The sequence below is a fragment of the Nansenia antarctica genome (genome assembly GCF_963989245.1).
Source record: "Nansenia antarctica genome assembly, chromosome: 1".
Classification (NCBI taxonomy): Eukaryota; Metazoa; Chordata; class Actinopteri; order Argentiniformes; family Microstomatidae; genus Nansenia; species Nansenia antarctica.
Genome location: NC_137674.1, coordinates 47,081,030 through 47,102,258, shown reverse-complemented (window position 1 = coordinate 47,102,258; position 21,229 = coordinate 47,081,030). Strand labels below are relative to the sequence as shown.

Sequence of the window (21,229 nt, the reverse complement as noted above, 5' to 3'; positions counted from 1 at the left end):
TCTGCCTCCACCAGCCTCCCCACGGATGTCTTTACATTCTGTATTTCCCTATCTGCTAGCATTGAGTTATAGGCTACTGTCGCTACATCCAGTCTTAAGATAATCCTGCAAGTTGTGGTCATGTTGCAGTAGTGTAGCTAGCTAATGCCCCATGCCGCTCCCTCCATCCCCATCCCTCCCTGTCCTCCATCCATACATCCCCTAGCCCCAGCCTCCTCCCTGCCTGCTAGGCTTTGTCTGCACTGGATTAGGGGTGGTTCTCAGCAGACAACCATGGTAATTTCCTGTGGCAGATCTCTCCCAGTGAGTCGTGAAGCGAGGGAAAGGGGTTATTTCTGGTCTGCATGCAGCGCAGGACTGGGAGGAAGATGCGCTCTAATATAGAGGAGAAGATACTGGAGGAGCCTCAAGCCATGACGCTGCTAACTGATGTGATGTAGTTAGCAGAAAGCAACAAGGCGTGTTATTGTTTTTTGTGTGTTGTTTACAGTTTTTCTCCGTTGTATACACACAAAAAATGGAACTATGCACACAAGTCTGAAAACTTGAAGATCATGTATCAACAACAAGACTCCAGACTGCTAAACTCTTGCTTGTTTTCACTCAAATAGCAATTCTAAAAAAAAATTTTTTGCAAAACTCTAAGCACAAATCACATAATTTAGCACACTTTGTTCACCTGGAAAACACTGGTGTTCAAAAAGCCACACCCTAATTACCAATTGGTCTCACTCACATCTCATCTATTCAAACTAATTTGGCAAAACACTTCAATCATGTGTCAGAACATAAAAGAGGCCTCAGGTGACCTCTACTGTGTAGGGGGGGAAATGGAGCAGCATGGAGAACAGAGAGGAAGAGGAAGAGGAACAGGAAGAGGAAGAGAAGGAGGAGGAAGAGGAAGGCCAGCTAATGTCAAATGAAATCTGCACAACTTTGGTTGACCATGTACTCAATCATGGGCTAACAATGACCGAAGCTGGGCAGCGAGTCCAGCCGAATTTGAGCCGCTTCACTGTAGCCTCAGTTATCTGGTCATTTAGAGATGAGAATAGGTAGGTAACCACTTCAGTAGTCTTCTATACTCTCTACAGTAATTATAGTAATGTCACTTTATGGTGTCTATTGATATCTACAGTCCTTAGAGAAATGTATAGTGTAATAATGTTTTGTCTTACACTTATGAAATATAAAATAAAAAAGTCTAATAAATAACTTTGATGAAACATTTTTTTTTCTTCTAGTTCTTCGGTACTGTTACATTAGGCCACTATTGAAACATCTGGTGAAATCATGTCGATGCTGCTGCGGCTACAGAATAACTCAAGGGGCGTCAATGTACGGGAAGACACGCCTCTGGTGGGCGTGCCCCGGGAGGTGCAAACAAGCAGCTCAACCTTGCCGTCTAATTGTCCTGTCAGAAGAAGGTTTTCGCGTGAGTGGAGTGGACTGTACCTCCAGCGCGTCTTCCACAGCCCACGACGCGAAGCGACCATGTCCGCGATGGGCGGCCCGCTGTGTGCTGCAGCACTTTTAGCTGTTGTTGTCATTTCTTTAACCGTTTTTATGAACAGTTGGCACTTCAGAGCTCATACAGGATACTTTCCCAATGGAACTGCTGATGTGGAATTTGATTCACAGCAGCGCAGCGCGTTAACTCATGAACTCAGTGAAAGACACAAGGAAATTCTTCCATTTCTCATTTCATCCGAGGGGGAGAAATTATTGGATGATTCTGGATATTTTTCGCATCATCAATCATACAAAACGAACGGTCTGGTGATTAGTTTGGAGAATGAGATGACTTTTGGATCTATTATAAGGCGTGTGGGTGAGATTGGCTGCGATTCTCTCGTTGACATGAGAGCGGTGGACGTACTCGGCTCTGGATACACTAAAATAGTGTTGAAAGTAGTTTTATCCGCGGGGCAGTCCGTGGCGCTGAAAGCTGTGAACGACCAGGGAACCGACATGGGGAGGTGTCTCGAGGATTTTAAAGACCCAGCGGGCTGTCAGGAGCTCGTGTCTTTTAAACTGAAAAAAGAAATAGTTTTGTTACAGAGACTGAAACACCCAAACATTATCAAGGTAAGTTGAAATTTTTTTTTTTTTAAACAAACAAACAAACAAACAAAAAACGTCACCAACATCCAAAAACCCCTCGCCTCTATGCGTATCTGTGCGTAAAACGGATGAGAAGCCTCGTTGGCTCTCGCGGACCTTCCCGTGTAATTCAATTAAACCCCCTGAACCTCGCGTGACCTTGGGTCGAGCTTGGCACGAGGAGCTCGGAGGGGGACACAATAACGGCTCTGTCCGGTTGACCCAGGGTCCCTCTAAATACCTTGCTTTTATTCAATCAAACCATTATGTTCCAATTTGGAGCCTGAACGTAGGATACACATTTAGCCGGAGCTGAAACCATGTACCTCGCACTGATTATCCTGCCGCCGGCTAATGGGTTAATGGCTTTATTCATTAACACACTTAAACCGTTGCACAGTAATACGATTTTCCACTTAAAATCCTCATAAAACCATGGTAATGCATTTATACTGTGTCCCAATCATTTGTCCCCCTAATAATGATAATTCACGCTACAACACAATGGTTTGTTATTTTTACTGCATGGCACTCCTACTGTACACTGTCAGATAAGCTGTACTTTATGTTCAAGCGCTAATGATTAGCATGAGTAGCCTGTTTACCCACTACAGCTTCAAAATCATTCAGTCGTCAGCGCTCAACAAACTGATGTAGCCTGTATCTCCACTTGTTTCATACACTGTCAGGTAAGCTACTGTATGTTAAGGCTCTAGTAATGACAGCCTGTATTCCTGTCTGTCAGCTGCAGGGCCACTGTGAGCAGGGTGCAGGGGCAGGAGGCATCACCGCCATTCTAGAACAGGGCTCCCCTCTGCAGATGATCCAGCTTCTACAGAGCCCCTGGGAGGAACGCTTCAGGGTACGAGCAACACACTCTCTCTGTCCTTGTGTATGTCACGCGCTCCCTCTCTCTGTCTGTCTGTCTCTCTCTCTCTCTCTCTCTCTCTGCCCTCTCTCACTTTTCTTTGTGCAGGCATTTGAATGGGCAGCTTGTCTGACTACGTTCTATTACCATCTCCTCTAATACCTTCACAAACCTGACTGTGAATGAGTCACCAGGGGAAAGAGAGGAAAATGATCTTCATTCCCCCCCCTTAATCTTTATATCTCTGCCTACACACTATCCCTAACCCCGCTCCTCCACATTAATCAGTGCTGTCCCGTCCCCCATGACTCCCACTGGGACATACCTGGAGTGAGGGGCAGGAGCTGCAGGCACGGGGGTAGGGAGCTGCTAGCTAGTCCTGGTATAGGGTATGCTGAGGAGGGGAGGGGGGGTAGAGTTATGGAGTTGCTGCCTGCGCTGGGATGGGATGGGTTGTGGTTGGGTTGGGGGTGGTGGTGGTGGTGGTTGTGGTGTAGGAGGAGCTGCAGGGATGGGGTGGATGATATGACATTCTAGGCCTGGAGTGGATTAGCTTCAGAGCCTATATCCATTTCACCACAGGGCTGATCAAATACGTTGAAGGACAGATGTCTGCGGTCAGGGGGAGCTCAAATGTCTCCCCGCCTCTCTGACTTAAGCCCTCGGGTATCTTCTTGTGTCTGCATACGTCAGCACGTGTGTGTGTCAAAGTGCCGCTCATCTTCGCTGTGTGTGTGTGTGTGTGTGTGTGTGTGTGTATGTGTGTGTCTAAGTGCATGTCAGCATGTGTGTGTCAATGTGCCACTCATCTGTGTGTGTGTGTGTGTGTGTGCGTGCATGCTTCTACTGTGTCTTGAGGATGTGTTTGCACACACACAACCAGGACACGTGGTCAAGAAAGAATCCCTGGATGTGACCGATGTCGAGCATGTCTTCTACGACTTGAGAAATACGTAACCGTGGGGATGTATGACGTGTGAAGGAAAACCTCTTTCATCGCGCCCGGTCCCTTTGAGCCCCATGCCCTCCCCTGGGTACGCTAATCCAGAGAGGTGTTCAGTTTCCCTCACCACTGTTTTTATAGTGCTGCAAATGCACTGTGAGGCGTTCAAGAGACCTACGCGGTTACCTAATGCTTCAGCTATGTCCACAGAGTGACAAAATACATACATACAACTTGATACTCCTCTCATCCTTTCCATCTTTGTATGGATCAGATATAACAATGATGGCATGCCTGTGTTCAATCTGTCCTGTGGAGGAATGAAGCACGAACAGCTCAAATGCCAAGTAACAGGGATACAAAGAAACCTTTGTCTAGTACAATCTGCAAGTTTGGCAACATTTTACTTTAAGTCCACCCAATACCTCTGTAATAACATCGTAATGACTACGTATTGACACGTTGTTCCATCATACCTCAAGTCATGATTGAGTAATGACATGATAGTAATAACGTGTGTGTCTGTTCTTACAGGTGTGTTTGGGCCTGGTCAGACTCCTCTACTACCTGTCCCGCTCCCCCCTGGGTTCTGTGGCTCTGTTGGACTTCCAGCCGCGTCAGTTTGTTCTAGTGTCGGGGGAGCTGAAGCTAACGGACCTGGACGACGCTAGCGTGACGGAGCCCGTCTGTCAGAGCGACTCAGACTGCCTCCTCGACTTCCCCCTGAGGAACTTCAGCCTGCCCTGCTCTGCCCAGGGAGTGTGTCAGGGGCTCAACGAGAGGAGGAACCTCTACAATGCCTACAGGTAACACAGTCATCCTCCTGTTCTTAAAAAACAAGAAAATGTCCTTGGCAAGGTGGGAGAAATGGCTTCACAAGCTCTGACAAAACTCTCTAAAGCAACATGAACACATTGTGCTTGGCAGGTCGCAGTGTGAAGGGAGTTTCATCAAATGAAATGTACGGGGATGATTCATAACCTGTGAGATTTTAATCACAGATGATTGGCTAGCCGATTGATTTGTAGCCTTGTTTCATGACTGTGGCACTTTATTAAAGTACTCCTGATTCTGACAGGTTTACTGCGTGCTTGCGTTAGCATCAGGGTGAAAAGTCGACATGTTTGGTGAACTATGTGATGGGACTTGTTCTGAATGAGAAGTGTGTTTTTCCCTCGCCTCAGGTATTTCTTTACCTACCTGCTTCCTCACCAAGCTCCACCTGCACTCAAGCACCTGGTGGATGACATCATGAACTCCACAGGTGAGGAGGAAGGCCATGACACGACAATCATGTGGACAGACAACCCTTTCATAGGTTAATGTAGTCATGAAATGTGTCTCACGGTCTGGTGAAAAAGTCCTCAAGTATAAATAGATAATAATCATAGATATAACAAAAGATATGTTTATTTGGATGTTGGTACACCTCAGCCCAAATCGCAGAGAAACCAAATCAATGAATCTGAATCAAAACACATGCAAAACAGCTGCTAGTAGGCTAGCCCTTTTATTTGTTTTTAAAAGAAGCTTTTTGGTCATTTGCACTATTTGAGAATTGACAACATGCGACCCTCTTCACCAGACCGTGTCACATATGAGGAAAAACAAATGTTGTTCAGTCCAGTATGGTCTAAAGAGAAGTTATTCATTCCAGGCTGTTAGACGGAGGCAAAGGCTGGAACAACGCATTGGTTCTTCTTAGATGCATTTATCTCCCAGTTAAAAGAAAGAACCTGGAGTGTCTGGATGTGGACCCGGGCTGGTGGAGGTAGAAATTGGAGGACGGGCTCATTGTAACGCTTGGAATGGAACCACAGCATTCCACACCTGTTTGATGTCATTCCTCATTCCATTCCATGCGTTGCAATGAGCCTCGTCCACCGATTTCTACCGCCACCAGCCTCCCTGTGATGTGGACCTAACTCCTTTATAGATATACATGCTGACATGTTCTGCTCTGTCTCTCCAGGAGAACTGAGAGGAGACGTCAATGACACCCTGGAGGCCTTTGAGGAAGTTCTCCATGTCTACAAGTCTGGTCTGCACCTGGACAATCTCCAGCCGGCGCTGATCAGAGGTAATGATCTATGAAATGAACTGCTCTCCTCTCCTTACAGCCTCCACTTTCTCTTATTATGTGGCCTAAACAGCTTTTACAGCGATCTGTAGACTACTCCTCCCCATTACTCACTCTCTTTTTCTCTCTCTCTCTCTCTCTCGCTCTACCGCTTTCTTGCTCTCTCTCTCTCTCTCTCCTTGTCTGTAGTCTACTCCTCCCCATTACTCACTTTCTCTCTCTCTTTATTTGTCACACACACACACACACACACACACACACAGACACACCGTCCACTCTATAAAATTGTACTAATGGAATGACTGTGTCTGGCCCAGATCCTGAGATATTTTCCATGCTCCAGCTGCTGAATGGTTTATACAGACATTATGAATATGGTCATAGTTTTACTGGAAATTGGAGGCTTTGTGTGTGTGTGTGTGTGTGTGTGTGTATATATATATATGTGTGTATGTGTGTATGTGTGTGTGTGTGTGTGTGTGTGTGTGTGTGTGTGAGTCAAACACATGAAGGAATGTTTTACCCAAAGAGTGACTTGTGATGTTAGACACTATACGCTGTGCTGTGCTGGCAACACAGATGTGTTAACTCTTGTAAAAAGAAACCATGTAACTCAAACAGTGTACAGTGTGTCTTCAATTACTAACCAAACGGATTCAAACGTTAACCCTAACTCTATGGAGCTTGTTGAATTGTCTCTGTAAGTTCACTTAGCACTACATCAAGTCCTATTATTAGCACAAGTATCTGGAATTCCATAGCCAGATAATAAAGACTCACAGAGTTCACGTATGCCAGAGAAGGCTTCGCTCACAGAGGTCTTCTTTCTCCAGAGGTGTTCCCTTCATGGAGTGTCCTTATAAAAGAACAGTGTGTGTGCGTGCGTGCGTGCGTGCGTGCGTGCGTGCGTGCGTGCGTGCGTGCGTGCGTGCGTGCGTGCGTGCGTGTGTGCGTGCGTGCGTGCGTGTGTGTAAGGAGTGTAAGGAGTGTAAAGTGTAAGGAGTCTGAAACATGTCACCATTTTCCCTCCAGTGACAGGCCCCATTTCCCCCCTCTAAAGCGAGCCTCTGTTGTCCTCTATAATACCATGACTGGAGTTCCCCATTGGTGTGTGTGTGTGTGTGTGTGTGTGTGTGTCTGACCCGGGCTGGTAGGTATAGGTGGAGGGATACAGATGGGTAACATGACACCCAGGCACCTCAGACCTGTGACTGACTTAGACTGCTGTTCTGATGGGGGGGTTGGGAGAGTGTGTGTGTGTGTGTGCGAGTGCGTGTGTGTGTGTGTGTGTGTGTGTGTGAGAGTGTGTGTGTGAGAGTGTGTGTGTGAGAGTGTGTGTGTGTGTGAATGTGAGGGGGCCTAATTCAGGGCCGTCTCTTGCTAATGTTTAGCAGATGAGCCTGGCCTCATGCATGCAGCCCCATGTGTCTCTGAAAGGAGCTGGTGTTTCTTCAGTCGCACTTGAAAGGAAAGCCTACTTTTCAGGCTTTAATGAAGCCTCCGTAAACCCCTCATAAAGCCTACTGAGATCACACCTGAATCATTTAGAAGCAAAATAACATGCCGGATATAAAGGATGAGAGAAAACCCTGACGTCACATACGTTTTTGGCAAAAGGCTCCAGATTGAAGCACCCGTTATAACACCTTCATCTCTTCTTCTTCCCCCCCCGCAGATTACACGGTCATGAGAGGCATGGGCACCTCCGGGGACGTGGGGTACAAGTGCTGGCCCTCCTACAACCACCAGGGCTGTGTGTTGTCCGTCCACAGTGCCAGGGAGGCAGCCTTCATCTGTAACTCCCACCCCCAGTGTAGCAGCTTCAGCCTGACGGGCCAGAGGACATGGACAGGTGGGTCCCAGCCAACGTTTGAGGCTCTGTGTCCGTGGGTTGTGGGAGGGGTCCCAGCCATGGAGCACCACGTCCGTCGAGTGGTAGTTTCGTTAGAGATGAGAAGGGAGACTATCTATCTAGACTTTTTTTTTTTGCTGATCTTATACTTGGATATCCAGCACCAGCAACTCTGTGAGTGTTTTATCCCACTGGTTGAAGTTGATAGTCTCAGTACTTTCAGCATGGCATCCTTTGTGAGACCTTCTTTTTTTTTTGATTGGCTGTCAACTGTTTTATCGAGGGGAGAGAGAGTGTCTACATTTATTGTCTTTGGTTTTTGGGATTGGGAGAGCTAGCTAAGCATTGGTCAGACTGAAACACTTTCATTCCGTTTAAATGTAAATTGAAGACCTCATTTCAACCACGAAAATGCAACATTGTGTGTGGGCCTAAGCCCGGCAGGCCCAAACGTGCAGTCACCACTGCTTTAAGCGCTCAGTAAACTCATTCAAGAAAAGCCTTGTTTTAATCTCTTTATTGAGCTTCTGGCATTTAGAACAGTGAACACATTCAGCTATCTGGCTCCAGCAGGCTTAAAAGCTACTGTAATTCTGTTAGTGACTCGCAGGTCCTTACGTTGCATTTTCTTCTCCCCTCCCCTGCCGACAGGACGTCTGCTGGCCTCGTTCAGAAGCGGCTTCAGCCACCTCGTTCCAGATGGCAGCTCCGAGGTGTATCTGAGGAAGACCAAACCACCCGCGGGAACTACGGCGCGAGGAGAGGGACAAACAGGAGCTGGCGGAGCTACCCGCTCGCAGACGGACGTTGAGTGAATGAATGTGTGAGGTTCTGTTCTGAGGTTCTGAGGTGTATCTTTGAAAGACCAAATAGGGCAACGTCAAAGCCAAAGCCCCAGGAACTATGGAATGAGCAAAAAGGAAAGGATGGCTTTTTGGATGGCGGTTGGATGGAGATAGAGATGGAGATGGAGGACGAGGAGGAGGAGGAGGAGGCAGAGGGTGTTTTGAAGCAAATGGACGTGATATATTTATTGCGCTTCTGCTCGTTTGGCTGTTTGATCTCACTGCCAACTCCGTTTCCCTGCGCTGCCAAGAACTATTTAAAGGGATTTCCCTTCAGGTATAATTATGAAGCAGAAGACAGAAGAAAAGGAAAAAAAAAAGGTCTTTATTTGCCTTGTTGTGTTGTTGTGTCAGCCAAAGCGGGGGCCGCGGGACCAAGCTGTGAAGCCACGGCGGTGGCAACTTCAAGACCAGTCACAAAGTGTTTGAAGCTGCCTGAGGAAAAACAGAAACAAGCTCTTAGACAAATACACTTTGATGTTGGTGTGCCAAGAAACTCAGTCGTTTCATGTTGGGTATGTTGTAGTGTGTTCTTTGAGGCCTGCATAGTAAACACGCGTTAGTGCTTATACATCTCAACGCTCGACTTTAGAGGCTTAGATGATTAGAAACCATTCCAGTGCAGTTGTCTTTCATTTTAACATCAAATTACGTTAATGGCTGTCGTCGAAATGTAATTTACTGTTACATTTATTGAATTTGTATGTGCACCTTGTGGGTGTGACAGTGTGTTATCTTTTTTTCAATGAAAATGTCATTTAGTATTTATTCTGTGCTTGTGGCTCTGTACTTTACATGATTGTTTTATAAGATAAATGCATTAATGTATTGTTGCCTCTGAGTCTTTGTCATGTGCAATTCAAATGTGACTGAATGAATCAGTTGAACTAATAGCATATTCAGTCGTCATTAACACCTCTATGAGAATAAACCCCTTCAATTCCTCTTCTGAAACTGCAACCAACCCACCAACCAACCACACTTCACACTCTCTCTGACGTGAGTGTGCACTCCTCCCCTCTCCTCTCCCTTCTCTCCCTCCTCTGTCCTCTCCCTTCTCCCCCTCCTCTGTCCTCTCCCATCTCTGTCCTCTCTGTCTTCTCCCTTCTCTCCCTCCTCTGTCCTCTCCCTTCTCCCCCTCCGTTGTCCTCTCCCTTCTCTCCCATCTCTGTCTTCTCCCATCTCTGTCTTCTCCCTTCTCACCCTTCTCTCCATTCTCTCCCTCCTCTGTCCTCTCCCTTCTCTCCCTCCTCTGTCCTCTCCCTTCTCTCCCTCCTCTGTCCTCTCCCTTCTCTCCCTCCTCTGTCCTCTCCCTTCTCTCCCATCTCTGTCTTCTCCCTTCTCACCCTTCTTTCCCTCCTCTCCCTCTTCTGTCCTCTCCCTTCTCTCCCTCCTCTGTCCTCTCCCTTCTCTCCCTCCTCTGTCCTCTCCCTTCTCTCCCATCTCTGTCTTCTCCCTTCTCTCCCTCCTCTGTCCTCTCCCTTCTCTCCCTCCTCTGTCCTCTCCCTTCTCACCCTTCTCTCCCTTCTCTCCCTCCTCTGTCCTCTCCCTTCTCTCCCTCCTCTCTCCTCTCCCTTCTCTCCCATCTCTGTCTTCTCCCTTCTCTCCCCCCTCTGTCCTCTCCCATCTCTGTCTTCTCCCTTCTCTCCCCCCTCTGTCCTCTCCCTTCTCACCCTTCTCTCCCTTCTCTCCCTCTTCTGTCTTCTCCCTTCTCACCCTTCTTTCCCTTCTCTGTCCTCTCCCTTCTCTGTCTTCTCCCTTCTCACCCTCTTCTGTCCTCTCCCTTCTCTCCCTCTTCTGTCCTCTCCCTCCTCTCCCTTCTCTCCCTTCTCTCCCTCCTCTCTCCTCTCCCTTCTCTCCCTCCTCTCCCTTCTCTCCCTTCTCTCCCTCCTCTCTCCTCTCCCTTCTCTCCCTCTTCTGTCCTCTCCCTTCTCTCCCTCCTCTCCCTTCTCTCCCTTCTCTCCCTCCTCTCTCCTCTCCCTTCTCTCCCTCCTCTCTCCTCTCCCTTCTCTCCCTCCTCTGTCCTCTCCCTTCTCTCCCTCCTCTCTCCTCTCCCTCCTCTGTCCTCTCCCTCCTCTCCCTTCTCTCCCTCCTCTGTCCTCTCCCTCCTCTCCCTTCTCTCCCTCCTCTCTCCTCTCCCTTCTCTCCCTCCTCTGTCCTCTCCCTTCTCTCCCTCCTCTCTTCTCTCCCTCCTCTGTCCTCTCCCTTCTCTCCCTCCTCTCTCCTCTCCCTTCTCTCCCTCCTCTGTCCTCTCCCTTCTCTCCCTCCTCTGTCTTCTCCCTTCTCTCCCTCCTCTGTCCTCTCCCTTCTCTCACTCCTCTGTCCTCTCCCTTCTCTCCCTCCTCTGTCCTCTCCCTCCTCTCTCCTCTCCCTTCTCTCCCTCCTCTGTCCTCTCCCTTCTTTCCCTCCTCTGTCCTCTCCCTTCTCTGTCTTCTCCCTTCTCACCCTTCTCTCCCTTCTCTCCCTCCTCTGTCCTCTCCCTTCTCTCCCTCCTCTGTCCTCTCCCTTCTCTCCCTCCTCTGTCTTCTCCCTTCTCTCTCTCCTCTCCCTTCTCTCCCTTCTCTCCCTCCTCTGTCCTCTCCCTTCTCTCCCTCCTCTGTCTTCTCCCTTCTCTTTCTCCTCTCCCTTCTCTCCCTTCTCTCCCTCCTCTGTCCTCCTCCTGACTGTCTGTAAATCATTCATCCCCAAACACATACTGTGCACCGCAAAGTTGTCACAAAGCCCAGGAATGCATGCCAAACACTCCCCTGGCGCTGTCATTATGGGTTTAATTAATCCATGCAAATGCTTCTCACTTACTGACCCATTCTCATGGAGAAGGAGCCCATAACACAGAGAAGCATCCAGAACAATCAGGACTAAATCTCCTGTTAGCACACGAATGGCCTGGGCCATCTGTCCTGTAGGGAGAGTCCATTCAGAGGTGGGGGTGGGGGGGAATGGAGGTATGCAGAGATAAGCTAAGCTAAGGCCTGGGGGGTAAGGGTACGGCCTGGTAGGGCAACCCAGGGTGTGTGTGTGTGTGTGTGTGTGTGTGTGTGGGGGGGGTGGGGTCTGGGGTGGGGGATAGACCTGTCACAGCCTGGTCCTGGAGGGCTGCGGGGTGTGGCCCATTGTCCCTACGCTGCCCTCCTCCACAGCCCACCTGCTGTCCAGTGTAGAAGAGGCTGATAAGGTCTAAATGAGGAGAGATAAGGAGAAGGAGAAGCCACTGGATGGTCTGGGCCGACCTGACTGACTGGATACGACCTCTGAGGACAGAGTCTGACAGGACAGGCTACACAGGGGAGGCCGGCGGAGGTAGAAGGAGGAGGACAGAGGACAGGCTCATTGTAATGCGAGGAACAAAATGAGGAATGCATTGCGTCGTTAGATACCGTTCCTCATTCCGTTCCACGCATTACAACGAGGCGGTCGGTCCTCCCATTTCTACCTCCACCAGCCTCCCCTGATACAGACGTCACCCGAGACTACTAGACGCTTTAAATAGACACTGATAGCCTTCGGAATCAGAGTTTGTTACGGCTACGGACTCCTACGGAGATCCTCCTTATCAGCGGCCCATGGACCGGGCGTTTGATTCCCCCTCCCTACTCGTAGAACAATTCCCTATATAGTCAGGTGGTGCTGTTCTGTAGGGCAGCTGTACTGTATATGGTGAGTCTCCCCCCCCCCCCCCCCCCCCCCCGGTTCTCCCAGTGACAGGGAGGATGTATGTTCTGCTGCAGCTGTGGAGCTGCTCCTCCATCCCCGAGGTGAAATATGCCCTGGCATCCGGGAGGTTTGTCTTGGCTCCAGTCAGGACTCCACTAATGTAATGTGTGGCCCCGGACTTAGGAGAAGGAGGCTAAGCCTCCATCCATTCTGCCTTCTCCCTTCTCTCTCTCTCTCTCTCTCTCTCTCTCTCTCTCTCTCTCTCTCTCTCTCTCTCTTGTACTCTCTCTTTCTCTCTCTCTCTCTCTCTACATAATTTCTCTCCCTTTTTTTCCCCTCCCATCTTTCTCTCTTTCACGCTCTCTGTCCCATCTTTCTTTCTTTTTTTCTCTCTCTCTCTCGCTCTCTCTTTCTCTCTCTCTCTCTCTCTCTCTCTCTCTCTCTCTCTCTCTCTGTATATTTCCCACCTCTCTCTCTGTTTCTCTCTCTCTCTCTCTAGCCTTGTATGAAGCCCATGGCAGCACATACTGTAGCATTCCATGGAATGTTTTGAAATTCAAATACATAACTCAACCTCCTTCCCCTGCTTATTACAGTTGTCTGAGCAGTCAAATTAAATACATGACATTACATGAAAAATGGTCATTATACAAAATGAATGGTTCATTTTTGAAGTCACAGTGTTATCTTTTGTTGTGTATTTTTTATTTTTTTTGTACATAAACTGCCTGAGGAGAAAGGCGGTGTTTATTCTGTATTCTCCACAGACCTCTCTCTGCTTCCCCCCTTCCCCGGCCTGTGTTTGTTTAGCCTGAGTTATGCATGGTTTCAAGGCTGAGCTCTGCTCTGTGGATAAAGGGCTATAAAGTTGCTTTTCATGTTAGGAGGGCTCTTTTGGCTTGATCATGCTGAAAAGCCATAAAGATAACGATTCCTTTTTTTTTTTTTTTTACCCGCATGTTCCCATACAGTGCTTCTCTGTTTCTGAGACAGAAATTGACAGGTTGGGCGTTTAAACAGTCTGTGTGTGTGTGTGTGTGTGTGTGTGTGCACCCATGTGTGCCTGCATGTATACGTGTGTGTGTGTGTGTATGTGTGTGTGCCTGCATGTATACGTGTGTGTGTGTGTGTGTGTGTGTATGTTTGTGTGCCTGCATGCGAGTGTGCCTGCCTGCGTGCGTGTATGTGTGCATGTGTGCATATGTGCGTGTCTGAATGCGTGTGTGTGTATGTGTGCGTGCCTGCGTGCATGTGCCTGTGTGCGTGCATGTGTGCGTGCATGTGTGTGTGTGTGTGTGTGTGTTGTTATTACACCCTGGCCTGTAGCGCCCCATCTCTGTTTCTTTAGTCTCCAGTTTCACTCTTCTTGTTTCCACAGTTTTTATTCATGATCCCCATCTGGAAATAATATGTTCATAAAAACAAACCATCAGCAGTCAGGAGACGTGTTAGAGGGGCATCGCTGCCCCCTCTGTAGGTCTGTAGGTCTGTAGGTCTGTAGGTCTGTAGGTCTGTAGGTCTGTAGGTCTGTAGGTCTGTAGGTCTGTAGGTCTGTAGGTCTGTAGGTCTCTGTAGGTCTCTGTAGGTCTGTAGGTCTGTAGGTCTGTAGGTCTGTAGGTCTGTAGGTCTGTAGGCCTCTGTAGGTCTCTGTAGGTCTGTAGGTCTGTAGGTCTGTAGGTCTGTAGGCCTCTGTAGGTCTGTAGGTCTCTGTAGGTCTGTAGGTCTCTGTAGGTCTGTAGGCCTGTAGGTCTCTGTAGGTCTGTAGGACTCTGTAGGTCTGTATGTCTGTAGGTCTGTAGGCCTCTGTAGGCCTCTGTAGGTCTGTAGGTCTCTGTAGGTCTGTAGGTCTCTGTAGGTCTGTAGGTCTCTGTAGGTCTGTAGGCCTGTAGGTCTCTGTAGGTCTGTAGGACTCTGTAGGTCTGTATGTCTGTAGGTCTGTAGGCCTCTGTAGGCCTGTAGGTCTGTAGGTCTGTAGGTCTGTAGGTCTGTAGGTCTGTATGTCTGTAGGTCTCTGTAGGTCTGTAGGCCTGTAGGCCTGTAGGTCTGTAGGTCTGTAGGTCTGTAGGTCTGTAGGTCTGTAGGTCTGTAGGTCTGTAGGTCTGTAGGTCTGTAGGCCTGTAGGTCTGTAGGTCTGTAGGTCTGTAGGTCTGTAGGTCTGTAGGTCTGTAGGTCTGTAGGTCTGTAGGTCTCTGTAGGTCTGTAGGTCTGTAGGTCTGTAGGTCTCTGTAGGTCTGTAGGTCTGTAGGACTCTGTAGGTCTGTAGGTCTGTAGGTCTGTAGGTCTCTGTAGGTCTGTAGGTCTGTAGGTCTGTAGGCCTGTAGGTCTGTAGGTCTGTAGGTCTGTAGGTCTGTAGGTCTGTAGGTCTGTAGGTCTGTAGGTCTGTAGGTCTGTAGGTCTGTAGGTCTGTAGGTCTGTAGGTCTGTAGGTCTCTGTAGGCCTGTAGGTCTGTAGGTCTCTGTAGGTCTGTAGGTCTCTGTAGGTCTGTAGGTCTGTAGGTCTGTAGGTCTGTAGGTCTGTAGGTCTGTAGGTCTGTAGGTCTGTAGGTCTGTAGGTCTGTAGGTCTGTAGGTCTGTAGGTCTCTGTAGGCCTGTAGGTCTGTAGGTCTCTGTAGGTCTGTAGGTCTCTGTAGGTCTGTAGGTCTGTAGGTCTGTAGGTCTGTAGGTCTGTAGGTCTCTGTAGGTCTGTAGGCCTGTAGGTCTGTAGGTCTCTGTAGGTCTGTAGGTCTGTAGGTCTCTGTAGGTCTGTAGATCTGTAGGTCTGTAGGTCTCTGTAGGTCTGTAGGTCTGTAGGTCTGTAGGTCTGTAGGTCTGTAGGTCTGTAGGTCTGTAGGTCTGTAGGCCTGTAGGTCTGTAGGTCTGTAGGTCTGTAGGTCTGTAGGTCTCTGTAGGCCTGTAGGTCTGTAGGTCTGTAGGCCTGTAGGTCTGTAGGTCTGTAGGTCTGTAGGCCTGTAGGTCTGTAGGTCTGTAGGTCTGTAGGTCTGTAGGTCTGTAGGTCTGTAGGTCTGTAGGTCTGTAGGACTGTAGGTCTCTGTAGGCCTGTAGGTCTGTAGGTCTCTGTAGGTCTGTAGGTCTCTGTAGGCCTGTAGGTCTGTAGGCCTGTAGGTCTGTAGGCCTGTAGGTCTGTAGGTCTCTGTAGGTCTGTAGGTCTGTAGGACTGTAGGTCTGTAGGTCTGTAGGTCTGTAGGTCTGTAGGTCTGTAGGTCTGTAGGCCTGTAGGTCTGTAGGTCTCTGTAGGACTGTAGGACTCTGTAGGTCTGTAGGACTGTAGGACTCTGTAGGTCTGTAGGACTGTAGGTCTCTGTAGGCCTGTAGGTCTGTAGGTCTGTAGGACTCTGTAGGTCTGTAGGTCTGTAGGTCTCTGTAGGTCTGTAGGTCTCTGTAGGTCTGTAGGTCTCTGTAGGTCTGTAGGTCTCTGTAGGTCTGTAGGTCTCTGTAGGTCTGTAGGTCTGTAGGTCTCTGTAGGTCTGTAGGTCTCTGTAGGTCTGTAGGTCTCTGTAGGTCTGTAGGTCTCTGTAGGTCTGTAGGTCTCTGTAGGTCTGTAGGTCTGTAGGTCTCTGTAGGCCTGTAGGTCTGTAGGTCTCTGTAGGTCTGTAGGACTCTGTAGGTCTGTAGGACTCTGTAGGCCTGTAGGTCTCTGTAGGTCTGTAGGCCTGTAGGTCTGTAGGTCTGTAGGTCTGTAGGACTCTGTAGACTGTCTGTCTGCCTGCCTGTCAGTTTGTCTGTCTGTCTGTCTGCCTGCCTGTCAGTTTGTCTGTCTGTCTGTCTGCCTGCCTGTCAGTTTGTCTGTCTGTCTGTCTGCCTGCCTGTCAGTTTGTCTGTCTGTCTGTCTGTCTGCCTGCCTGCTTGCCTGCCTGCCTGCCTGCCTGCCTGCCTGCCTGCCTGCCTGCCTGTCTGTCTGTTTGTCTGTCTGTCTGTCTGTCTGTCTGTCTGTCTGCCTGCCTGCCTGCCTGCCTGCCTGTCAGTTTGTCTGTCTGTCTGTCTGCCTGCCTGCTTGCCTGCCTGCCTGCCTGCCTGCCTGCCTGCCTGCCTGCCTGCCTGTCTGTTTGCCTGTCTGTCTATCTATCTGTCTGTCTGCCTGACTGTCTGTCTGCTGGCGCAGGCTCACCTCTAGGGAGCCCTAATGTCTTGACAGGCCCGTGGAGAGAGAGAGGCCCAGGATCGTGTGTTTTAAAAGCCCTCAAGTTAACACCCAGCCAAAGGTTTACAGCCTCCTACACACACAGAGAGGTAGCTTTTGATCACCGCAAACCAGTGACATGTCCATGGACTCATGATCTACTAGAGAGATAAGATAATGAAACACATACCTCTCTTCCTCTAGACCGTTTATCTATATGTCTTATATTTCTGTGAAACGGTCTCTCTCCGAAAGGGTTTAAAATCATAGACATAATGTTTAGCAGGGGAGGTCTGGTAGAGGCAGTCATCGTAGGACGGGGCTCATTGTAATGTATGGAATGGAATGAGGAATGGTATCCAATGCGTTTGTTCGTCATTCCATTCCATACATTACAATGAGCCCCGTCCTACGATGTCCACCTCCAGGAGCCTCCACGGCTGTGTATACAACACTGTTCGTCCTCTTAACCCCTACAGATGGGTGTCAGGTCAGGAGGATAGACTGAATCCCAGGCAGTCATGAGATCCTCATGTGCTCTCTCACTCTGCAAACATCACAGTCTGTGAGTGGATCAGCTTTCCTTTTGAAGCTCTCTCTCTCTCTCTCTCTCTCTCTCTCTCTCTCTCCCCCCTCCTCTGCCGGCTCCCCCCCTCCCCTCCCCCCTCTCCTTCCCCTGCCACCCCGGCCCATCCATCACAGTGGGGCTCTGGCGTGTCCACTCCTCCCCTCCACCTCTCCTCCTCCTCCTCCTTCTCCTCCATTCCTAAACTCTGCACCTTTCACTCCTCCACTCCTCCACTCCGCAGCCCACAGCTTCTGTAAATCATCTGGAGTCTCCCCCCCCCCCACCCGACCCCACCCCTCCCCCCCACCCTCCCTCCCTCCTTCCCTCACTCCTACCCTCCCTCCCTCCCTGGTCTTTCTACTGGCCGATACCTGAGGGCAGGGTTGGGGACTGTCGGAGGGGGGAGGGGCAAGGCATAGGGAGAGAGAGGAGGGAGAGAGGGGGAAGGCATAGGGAGAGAGAGGAGGGAGAGAGGGGGAAGGCATAGGGAGAGAGAGGAGGGAGAGAGGGGCAAGGCATAGGGAGAGAGAGGAGGGAGAGGGGGAAGGCATAGGGAGAGAGAGGAGGGAGAGAGGGGGAAGGCATAGGGAGAGAGAGGAGGGAGAGAGGGGGAAGGCATAGGGAGAGAGAGGAGGGAGAGAGGGGGAAGGCATAGGGAGAGAGAGGAGGGAGAGAGGGGGAAGGGCAGGAGCCTATAGCTACATAGCTACAGGAGTGGGCCTGGTCTTTCTACCACTGCTGGAGTTTAAATCAAAGGTGCTGCCTTTTGTTGTGGTCTAGTCTCCCCCTGCCTCCCCCCTGTCTCCCCCCTGTCTCCCCCCTGGACTCCCCCTCTCCCCTCACAGTCATTTCGCAGCGGGGTTACAGCAGATTCTAAAGAATGAGAACAGTTCCTCTGGCTTATCATCAGTTTTGTTCCTCTCACGTCTACAGGGACAGAGATAAAGATGAATTCATTAGGGCCTTTTGGTCTAATTAGTTTAATAATTGATTTAAAGTAATCTTTGGCTGAAGGTATAATCGGTTTGTGTTTGCCTTCACTTGTGTGTCGGAGAGAGAGTTTTTCAGGAGACCTTAGGTTGACCTGTGGGGACTAGGGATTAGTTTATGGTGCAGTAAAAGGTAGATTTGAAGCCAAAGGAATGAAAAGTAACACCTGGAACATAAACACTAATGTGCTAAAACAGACGACACAGATTATAGCTGACAACACCGACCCCTCCAACTGATGCACTCACTCTGTTGGCTGTACCCAACGGGACTAGCAGAGGAGGCGCCGTATTTATGGTTTTATTTATGAGTTTGTTTATTTATTTATTGACTCGGCTGGTTAATGATTGTGCCCTGTCACGCCAGACTGTGGATTCTTCCCCGCTACAGCTTTGCCTTGTAGCAGCCGTTAAGCAGAGGACCTGTGAAACCCTCCTCACAGCGCCACAAGTCCCTAATTAGGGGATTGCCTCAATGGTAATAAAACAGTTAGGAGAATCTTTCAGGGGCTGTTAAATTTAACACCATTTAGGGGTTCATTAGTGGCATACAGTGCTGGGGTCATTATCATAGTGCCAGTAAATGCCTTTCAGTCATAATTGAATGTAGATTCTGGCTACCTGTTGTAATGACTCATAGCTGGCTCAGAGGCGACTCATTACAGAGTGTACAAGTCATGGAAGGTTCTTACCAGGCAGCCGTAAACACATAGCGCTCGCATTCTAGAACGTTTTATGTGGTGGCCAACATACCTGGTGAGAAAAAGCAAATTAGAATCGCTCTGTTTATGACACAGAATACGATTTTCGTTTGGCCCTACTCAGCAGAAATGTTCCCTAAAGTTAATTTCCACAGCTTCATCTAATAGCTCTGATATGTTCCTATTTTTACGATCGAAATTTGCTCAAATGGAGAACCAATTTGAGTTTTTGGAGTGCATTACTTCAGTGAAAGTCAACTTGTATGATTAGCGAGTAAAAACAACGAGAACTTTTAGTCAGCAGAGGGGTTTTATGGGGACAGGTTTGGGTTACGTTTGGAGAGAGCCCTTAAGCTGTTCAGCAAACAGGGGCTGGAGATCAAAGCGGCCGAGGTGAGAGGGTGGAGGTGGGGGTGAGGTGGGGATGGTTTGGAGGTGGGGGTGGGGGGGACTGGAGGTGTCTTGGCAGGGCCTGGGGAGAGAGAGAACTGAGCTCAGGAGAGACTGGAGAGACAGAGCTCCCCCCCCACCCAGCACGCGCGCACACACACACACACACACGCACACACACACACACACTCACACTCACACTCACACTCACACTCACACTCACACTCACACACACTCACACTCACACTCTCACACACACACACACACACACACACATACTCACACTCACACACCCCTCCCTGACCTTGCCTCTCCCCGTGCCTAACTCAGCCCCCAGCCTAGATACAGGGAAAGCTCTCTGTTTAAGTTAACACCTACAATTTAGTTTTCAGGTGTGAGTTTCCAACAGTCATGTCTTTCACAACTGTAACTCTGTAAAGGCTGCATGGGCCTTTGGCCAGGGGCTGTAGGTTGTTTTTGTTAGAGAGCCTACTGCCAAAATATATACATAAGGGATCATTCATATTGATGGGAAGCTAATGTCCACCATCCAGTAGAAACGTCTTAGATCATTAGAAGAGAAGAGAAGAGAAGAGAAGAGAAGAGAAGAGAAGAGAAGAGAAGAGAAGAGAACAGAAGAGAACAGATAATACGTATTGACTCACAGGCACAGGGATGGTATCACCGCCTCTGTAGTCATGATGATGTAACACGTTAGCAGCGCCCCCTGCTGGATTGTATACATCAACACAGACTGATGGCACAGGCAGGCTTGTCACATGGAAGTGTGGGAGGTGAAAGATCAACCTGATTTGAAATATGATTTTTGTTTTGCATTTTGTGCATGGAATGGAATGAGGAATGGTAGCCAATGCACCATTCCATGCATTAAAATGAGCATGTCCTCCGATTTCTACCTCCACCAGCCTCCACTGGTGTATTTAGTGAGGTGCAACGTACAGAATATTGCATATGAAATAAATCATAAATAAATCTCTTTGTCAATCTAAAAAAGTTTCTAAAAGGTTCTAAACAGCAACTTTCGATCTGAGCCTGTCTGCCAGACTGAACACTTCCCTGATTCAGTCTCATGGGGGCCGGCTGTTTACATATTTACCGTCCAATAGCAGCCTTAGCTATGGTCGTTTGATTGGCATGTCCAGTGTCCAGTAGGCACGCCTGACTGGAGATGCACTGACCCATACTGACCCATAGAGAGTCCCAACACTCTACCCTCTCTCTGAACTATGCACATACACACACCCACAGCGATTTACAAGGAATGAACTGGTGTAAGAGATACAATGTGAAACGTCCAACTCCCTCAAGCCCCATGCTTACACCAATCCTCTGCTTTTAGATCAGTTTGGAGGTGTGCACAAGTGCAGACTTCAGGGACAAACTAGATAATTGGAAGCTGCTCCACCCACTGTGTGAAGGGTGGCAGTTCCTGGGACTAACTTGGAACCACAACAGTTGTTGTGTTGTGTGGAATAGAGGAGGTTTAACTTTGAACCAGTTGTTGTGTTGTGTGGAATAGAGGAGGTTTAACTTTGAACCAGTTGTTGTGTTGTGTGGGATAGAGGAGCCGTGCTCTTTTGGGGAAAGAAGAAGCAACAGGACCCAGCTGACCTCCCCAGGGGAAGACTAGACACTGCAGTACTGATTCCCTCTCTCTCTCTCTCCTGCCTCATGTCGGACTGCGAAGTGCCTATGGGTGAGTGTGTGTGTGTGTGTGTGTGTGTGTGTGTGTGTGTGTGTGTGTGTGTGTGTGTGTGTGTGTGTGTGTGCGTGCTACTGCCTATGGGTCAGTGTGTGTGTGTGTGTGTGTGTGTGTGTGTGTGTGTGTGTGTGTGTGTGTGTGTGTGTGTGTAAGTGAATGCTTATGGGTGTGTTTGAGTGATCTGTACTGTGATTGTCTGTTCTGGCCTCAGACGGTTGGCCCAGCTCACCCTGCTAACATGCAGCCAGAGGAGAGCTCTGCTAACTTGAGACCTTATATGGACACTTTGATTTTGGCATAATTGTTTGTCTTCTTTCGTATTTTTGGTTGTTGTTGTTGTTGTTGTTTAGCTCTGCCAAACTACATTTCGTTGTCTCAGTACTTGTACTCTGTGCAA

The 21,229-nt window shown here is 49.0% G+C and overlaps 2 protein-coding genes across 2 annotated transcripts in view; both read left to right on the top strand.

Annotated features, from left to right (window-relative positions):
• Positions 1-1,293: 1,293 nt before the first annotated feature.
• Positions 1,294-8,661, top strand: pkdccb (protein kinase domain containing, cytoplasmic b; the record flags this gene model as incomplete). The annotated part of the gene is made up of 8 exons (XM_080523444.1): positions 1,294-1,416; positions 1,837-2,088; positions 2,849-2,965; positions 4,449-4,720; positions 5,099-5,178; positions 5,887-5,994; positions 7,670-7,846; positions 8,498-8,661. 8 exons carry the CDS (start codon positions 1,294-1,296, stop codon positions 8,659-8,661), a joined length of 1,293 nt encoding a protein of 430 aa, XP_080379570.1.
• Positions 8,662-20,641: 11,980 nt separating this feature from the next.
• The window catches only part of eml1 (EMAP like 1), a 65,006-nt gene continuing 64,418 nt past the window's right edge, over positions 20,642-21,229 (top strand). Inside the window, exon 1 of the mRNA XM_080531710.1 lies at positions 20,642-20,826. Coding sequence (XP_080387836.1) covers positions 20,802-20,826 — 25 coding nt within the window. The 5' untranslated portion in view covers positions 20,642-20,801. The remainder of the gene's footprint in view (positions 20,827-21,229) is intronic.